We start from the raw sequence: 7,973 nt of genomic DNA, 5'->3' as shown, positions 1-7,973 counted from the left end.
AATCATCAGATAAAGCCACTCAACTACTCTGTATGAAATTGGTTTCTGAGACAAAAAAAACACTTGATAATTTCGCCGTCTTTGAAGGCGTACAATAACATACAAGAGACTATGTTTATTGATTGTTTAAGCTACAGGTTTGCACATCAGATAAAATCCTTATCCTCTGAACAACCTTCTTCTTCTTCTTGGCAAAATTATGTATTTGATTATTGATAAAGCGAACACACAAACACATTATATTCATACATATGTACGATAACATAAAAAAGAAACATTTACTTTTAAATGCTTCATGTACTTAGAATATGTTACTTACATAGATAATAAGCATTTATAACTTCAACGATTTGTTCGAGAATTATTGTGAAATGTACTTGTTATGTTAATTTGAAAATACAGTTAAACTGTGAGATTAATGAAAGTCTACGAATAAGTTTTGTTTATTAGAATACTTTATTTCTGACACAATTCAAATAAAACAGAGCTTACAGCATAACGTTAACATAGCTAGATAGCTGTCAATGTACAATAGTACATTATAATTTGAAACAGTTAAATTGATTTATAATTTGAGATGGAGTTCTAATCGTAGTCATTATTTTATTGTTTAATTTTCTTAGTGATACTATATAATTTGTAAAGCATTTACAATATTGGACGAATCGCTCACCTGTTGCACAAGGCTTTCAGTTAAAGCTATTTATTCAAAGTAACAAATTAACAGTTTTATTCTATTCCAACCTATGAAACAGTTATTAAGCATCAAATTGGCATATTTTTAATTGGATGATTAGAAAATTTCAATCAACATTGAACATTGGTTTTAAAGTCACATATTTGAACAGCTTCATTAAAATAAGTTCCAGGAGGACAGCTCTGCTCAATTCTTTGCGCTGATGCACAATTGATGAACTTGGAACAATCAGTTGGACTGCGAACCATTCCAAAACTTCGCTTTGCACATGGATCAGAAGGTTTGGAAGTAGGCTTGGAAGCAGGTTTGATTTCTTTCACATCCCTTGGTTCCTGTGCTGGAGCTGGTGTGATAAAACGATGGCAATACTCTTCATATTTTTAACAATTTAAAGTTAAGATATTTCGTGAAAAACTAAAAGTTTCAGGTTAAACTCACTCAAACAATTCTAGCAATTTCGGGTTAAAATGGCTCAAAGAAACTTAATAACTAACGAGATTTGACATTTTTAAAGCAATAAAACCAGAAGATTCAAAAATTCTAAATTTTAACAAAGTAAGGATAAAGTTCTTTAAAATGATTAATAGAAAGGTAGGTTAATAGTTTAGGAGATATATATGTGTGTGTGTGTATGAATCCAAAACGTAATAACTTAAGAATAATATACTCTAAAACGTAGTAAAACAGCAAAGAAAACAGTCGGTTGAGTACGTTATATTAAAACGATTTTGAATATGTAAATCAGCAAGTCACCTGACAATCATAAGTGATAAAATGTTTCTTTCGTTTATTTTCTCTGTGTGTATGGGGTAGGGTGGGGAGGGGGCATTAGCCTGCAGACATTTTTTTAAGTTGTTTCATCAAAAATTGTGAGAGGTGTTCAAAAATCGAGAAAACATTGATGCACGGACACAGTTGAAAATACAGATACACAACACATAAAATATCTTGATAATTGTTAACAAAGTGCTCTGAATTTAAGGTTGAACTGTTTTTATCATAATAATTTCGTTACGATTCTAAATGACGTGCACAAGGGGTATCTTGGCGGGCTCAAGCCCCTGCCTTCTTGCCTTAATGTCCCAAAAATGCTCTTTTTTCTCTCTGTTATACAAATTATCAACAACTTCGAAAAGCTAAACTTGATTCTACAAGTTGCTTGCTGTGATTTACTAGCAAAAAAGGGGGATTTAAGTTTTAAAATCAATGAAAAACATGGTCTTGAGTAATATGTAATATGCAAGTGTAATATGCCATTAAGTCTTAATACGCAAAATTCGCTGTTTAGTTTTAGATCATAAAAGTGTTTATAAGACCAATTGAAAAGGAATAAAAGGGTATCTGTTTACTTCTTATGGATTTTATCACATGTGTACCAGAAGCACCCATAGTCTCCTTTAAAACATCCGCCCCAAAAAAGGTTTGTCTTATGATGCTTGAAAATAACCCTTTTTTTGTTAATGAACCCTTGCTCTTTTAATGTGCTCTAAACGTCACTGATCCTCCGTGTTTCGTGAATATTCTATACTTTTTTTTTCCCCATAGTCCTTGCGGACCGTCGAGCCGATGGCAGATCTTGCTCTGCCATCGTTTCTAAAGCTGTTTCTTACGTCAAGGATGCAACCTACTTGACAGCCTTCCCTCTTGGAAAGGACGAGCATGTTTGGTGGGACTAGATGTCCTTAATCACCAGAAACTAATACTCTGGTTTCATTATTGTTATCTCCTTGTGACTCTAGGTTTCATAAATACTGGTGGGAGCACTTGTACATTTCTAATCCTGCTATATATATAGACTTTCTTTTAATCCTACCTGTTAGAGTGCAATCACAGTTCTCAGGTAAATCACAGACCATCTTAATAGGGTTAAACTTGAGTCCAGCTGGGCACATCTTCTTACAGGCTTTACCGTCTGCAGTACAGTCGTAAAAAGAACCACAATCATATGGGTCAGCCACTCTACATGCGCTGGATGGACATTTTATGTTGTGATTAACAATACAGGTAGGATCTGGATCTGAAAATTGAAGTTAATAATAAAAAAGGTTTCTAAGAACAGCGAACTTACAATAACATGGAAGACCTTCCAAAGATCACCTAAAAACATTGACACATTTTAGATTTTTACTCTTAGCATTTAATGAGGTATAATTTGGTGATAATGATGCTCGTGCAATATATGACTATTTTCGAGATGGTGTGAAAAGAGTTATAAAAATAGTATCTGAAGTAGGTGTTTTAGGTAAGAAAAATAATGTGTAACGTAGTCTAACAGAAAGATTGCAGAAAATAAAACCTATTAGTTTGACCTAAAGTAGGTGTTTTAGAAAACAGGAAAAGTCAAAATTTACTTTGAAAAAGTATTGTGAAAAAAAGGGGTAAATGACAAGAAATTTAGGAAATGCAGATATTTAGAAGTTAATCTAAAGTAGGCGTTTTATAATGTCTTAAACACTAGAGCATCTGAGAACTAGAGAAAAAGATAAAACAAACCGAAGAAAACATTCTATAATGAGGAAAATAACATATAGTCATTCTTGAATAAGAATTTGTTCTATAATATAAGCTACGATAATGTTATAAAATGAGGTAAAGGATAATAAGTCAAAGTTGGGTAAGAATAAAACAAATCCAGATAACCAAAAATAATAACTACTGAAAGAAAAGATATTTGCAACTTAAACCTAAGTAAAAACATTAGAAAGAAATCGTAAGAACAGTAGAAATAGAAATTATTTTCAAGATAAACAAATGTAAGAACTATAAAAAGAAAAACAAATACTTGAAAGATAAAGAAATGTGAGAGATGTAGAAAGAGAAAAATTCTGAGAGAGAGTAACCTAGATAGGAGCTATTAAAGTAAAAGGAATCAGCAAAATAAACAAAGATGGAACCATTAAGTGAACTTATGTAGCGAGTGTACGAAACCTAATAAAACAAATTACTGCAATCTAATTTGAGAGTCTATATAAATATTAATCACAACAATTGGATTTCACGTCACAAATAATACTGTACCAGAAGTTTTAATTGCAGCAATGGTTACCATAAACCACGCAGAGCATAAATCATAAATGGCAAAGTTATTATACAGCCTGATCACAGTGAATATTTGAAAAGTAGGCTCCCAATATTTATTTTCAAAGTACTTGAGTACTCATTTTTAAATACACAGCAATGAATCATTAACATACTTATTTACCTGTAACAACTCCGCACTTGTTAACATTCCAAGGCCAGTCACAGACCTGAAGGCGAGGGTTGAAGAACAAAGACATGGGACAGTCTTTTAGGTAGGACTTGCCATTAAAACAGTGGTAGAACTTAGTACAATCATCTTTCTTCGGAAATAAGCCGTCGACGTATCTACAGACAGGATCCTTTCCCCAGTTGTCTAATACCAAACAAACTCACTACTGAATTAATTAATTATTTCTTTCTTTTAAGCATAAAGTAACATAATAGTCTATCTGCATTGTATCCTTTGCGGAGAATCGGATCCCGAATTTTAGTGTTATAAGGCTTCAAATATGAATAAAACTAAAAATTATAGTTAAAAGAAGAAAAAAAAACATTATTGAAATTTCGTATTTAGTTGTTTAATCAACAGCATATATTGATTTGTGTAGGACACGGTGATTTATTTTGTGATTTGTTTTAAGCCAGACATTGAGCTAAAATATTGTATTACTTAGAAAACATACAAAAGACAAAAAAAATCATAATGTAATTACCACATCCACCATTGGAAGAAACACAGGTTTGTCTGTATTTATCAAACTTCTGATTCCATGGACACTTTTTGATGAAGGCGATACCGTTAACACACTCAACATATTTTTTACAGTCCTCGGGTAAAACAAATTTGCCATTGGGTCTTTTACACAGGCAAGGATCTCCAATGTCTGGACATTCAACATTTTGCAGATAGTCACACAGATGGGTATATTTGTTGAAGTAAAGACCAATAGGACAATACTTCTTTTCTCGAGCTCCATTTTTACATTTAAAGTAGGACTGACAGTCAAAAGGATTTTCAGAAATGCATTCAGCACAAGGACATAGAGGGTCACGTGTTGGTTCTATGGTAGTGCTGGTTGTTGGACAGACTGTGGAGGAAATAAAACATATTTAAACATACAGTAAAAAGTGCTTCATGTATCAAATATTTCAGTTTTTTTAAACAAAGGACTGTTTTACAACAGCTGTTGTATTATGACACCGGAGTATCCAACAATGTTTTTACTTCTTTATCAAGTCATTTCCTTTCTGTGTATTTCTAGAATATTAAAATATTCTTTATAAAATTGAAATAAATACAATTCCGTTTTGTTTTTTTTGTTTTTTTTAGCATCAAGAATAATTTGTTTGATTTGGGTGATATTTTTGAGAATTCTTGAAAATCTACATCATAAATACTGTGTATACTGTTCGAAATACTGTAATTTTTAATAACAGCGGTATGTCTGCGGACTTACAACGCTAGAAACTGGGTTTCTATTCCCGTGGTGGGCAGAGCACAGATCGCCCTTTGTGTAGCTTTGTGCTTAACTACAAACAACAGCCAACGGCTATAGATGTACAAGAACTGATCAAACTTTTACACTCCTTGATTTTAACTTTTAATCCTGGAGTATACGTAATGTAATAAGACAGACATTTTACCAGCTGTCAGTCCAGGGTTCTATCTTGAGATATTTCCTGCTTCTGACAAGCGCTGGATGTACCTGCATAAATTAAAATAAATTGTCCCCCCCCCCCCGCGGGTTGCGGAGGCATTTGTACACTACTGACTATTATGCATAACCGTTACGCCTATATATACGTAATTCCTACATATTTATTACATACTCACAGATAAATACATTAAACAGAACTCAACTCGTACAAAGGTAAAATATCAAAAATATTAAAAATGAACACGCAACACTAAACAGTTTCAAAATAAAAAATAGATAGATAGATAGTCTTACAACTGCTTATGAAGGAAAATACCTAACAGCACAAAGTTTAATTTTAAGACGTCTCCAGCCATTATATAGCGCTTATGTCACTTCTGTGGCTGTCGGGTGCTGTATCTGGAGCTTAAAATAATTGTCTTCTTTTCATCAAAGACCACACAGGCGGGTTCAGTTATTTTAGAATATTGTTTGACAAGACAAATTATTATCCTCTATCTCTGTTATTACAATACAAGCTGTGAAACTTACTTTAGAAATCATTCGATACAACTAAACTCATACACAGTCTAACTTCACTTTTACTTTCACTTTCACTAATTTACGTGCACTAACTTGGTCGCCTATAAATATATATATATATATTGCCCGAATGAGACCTAGAATTTTCTATAAACTACGAGACGTTATCAATATTTAATGAAACAACGAGAAAAATGCAGAAGGTTCGAGTAACATGATTATATAATTATGTATATAATTTACATAACTTATTTTACATATACATAAATTTGGGTAATGAAGAAAAACAGCAAATGTACAACGTTGGTACCTGATGATGACAAAACCTTGTCGAAACGTTGTACATTTGCTGTTATTTCTTCATTACCTATTCAAGCCGTCTCCAGCCATTATTAGTCTCAAAGTGGGTTCCTCGTCATGGAAAGTTTTGTACAAATGTTTGACTTATCTATATAAATATAATAGCACTGTCTGTTGTATGCCCATGTAACTACTTTGCAGGGGTTTGGATGTTTTTTTCACCAAAATTGGTATGGAGGCTCATTAAGTCTATGTAGAGGTGCATACAAATTTTCGGTTTTACATTTTGTGTTTTTATGGGCGTTTTGGCATTTTTAATACTACTTCGCCCACACCTCTCTGTAAATAGATCTTCAGCAAATTTTGTATGGAGCTTCATTGGGTCTATGGAGAAATACATACAAGTTTTCCGTTTTGCATTTTGTGTTTTGCGGTTTTTATTAGCGTGTTTGTGGTTTTTTACCACTACCTCACCTTCTGTGAATATATCTTCACCAAATGTGGTATGGAGGCTCATTGGGTCCATGGGGAGATACATACAATCTTGCGGTTACACATTTTGTGTTTTGCAGTTTTTATGGGCGTTTTTGCGTTTTTTTACCACTACTTTGCCCTCTGTTGATGAATCTTCACCAGATTTGGCAATACGGTTTGTTTGGTCCATGCAAAGATACATGCAGACTTGTAGTTTCACATTTTGTGTTTGCAGTTTTCATGGACGTTTCTGCGTTTTTTACAATTACACATAAGGGAAGCAACTTTTCATGTTCTAAGATAACCTTTCGTTAATCATGAATTTACATAACTTCCGTCCAAGGGACGAGTTATCCAGCTAGTTTTGAATATTTTATTTTAAAACAAGTGGATTGTGTGCTGTCCATTTATTGTTGAAATTTATCGCCAACAAGACACAGACACCTACTGTAAAGAATCCGGCCCTATAAAACCTGACACATTCAAATCGCCTGACAAATGAAACTTTGATATCTTTACACAGTTTTATGTTATATTGATGCAAGAAGCAACTTTGAATCAGTTATCTAGATATGAGTCTGTTTGTTGTTAAGACAATAAAATAGTATTGCTTGCCTGGTACAGATGGATCACAACGAGCAACACATGGCCACTCGCAACGTTGGAGAGCTTGGCTCCAATGAAGACCAGGTGGACAGTTCATCAGGAAAGCTTTTCCATTATCGCAAGACCAAAAGGAGCTACAATCGTCTTCATTCTTAAACATTCCATCGATCATTGGACAAATAAATTTGTTGATTTTACAAGAGGCGTCTTTTTCGAGAACACAGTTGTTGACAGATGGTTCGAATAGCAAACCTTCCCCACATTTAGCACGGACCGATTTTCCTGATTCACAAATGAAATATCTGGAACAGTCTTCTTTATCAGGCACAAGACAGCAGTCACAATCTTTACAGATTAGGTTCGAATCCTGGTCTCGTTCTGTAACAGGTATGACATTAGACATGTTTAAAAATAATTTAACATAAGTCTAAAATTTCTTTGAAAGGTTTATATATTCTATATTTCTTTTCTTTTATCATCTAGCGAAAACCTTGAGCGATCTATTTGAAATGTATTTATTGACTAGAAAATCTGTCGAAAACGAAATTTATCAACAATATTTCTTGTTTACCAAAAACTAGGTGGATTCTATAACAAACATACATGTATTCATCGGAAATATTAAGAGAGTAAAAGTACCGTAATTTTCGGAATATAAGACGCACCTGTGTACAAGACGCACCCTTATTTTGAAG

The 7,973-nt window shown here is 33.3% G+C and overlaps 1 protein-coding gene across 1 annotated transcript in view; it reads right to left on the bottom strand.

The window, feature by feature from the left end:
* Positions 1–472: 472 nt before the first annotated feature.
* Positions 473–7,973, bottom strand: part of LOC106466091 — a 15,952-nt gene continuing 8,451 nt past the window's right edge. Inside the window, exons 5-9 of the mRNA XM_022394047.1 lie at positions 7,288–7,656; positions 4,432–4,806; positions 3,900–4,091; positions 2,511–2,714; positions 473–1,040 (exon numbers count right to left, since the gene is read on the bottom strand). Coding sequence (XP_022249755.1) covers positions 808–1,040; positions 2,511–2,714; positions 3,900–4,091; positions 4,432–4,806; positions 7,288–7,656 — 1,373 coding nt within the window. The 3' untranslated portion in view covers positions 473–807. The remainder of the gene's footprint in view (positions 1,041–2,510; positions 2,715–3,899; positions 4,092–4,431; positions 4,807–7,287; positions 7,657–7,973) is intronic.

This window comes from Limulus polyphemus, unplaced genomic scaffold (genome assembly GCF_000517525.1).
Source record: "Limulus polyphemus unplaced genomic scaffold, Limulus_polyphemus-2.1.2 Scaffold2148, whole genome shotgun sequence".
Lineage (NCBI taxonomy): Eukaryota > Metazoa > Arthropoda > Merostomata > Xiphosura > Limulidae > Limulus > Limulus polyphemus.
The sequence above is the reverse complement of the archived record's forward strand: the minus strand, read 5'-3'. Positions and strand labels throughout refer to the sequence as shown.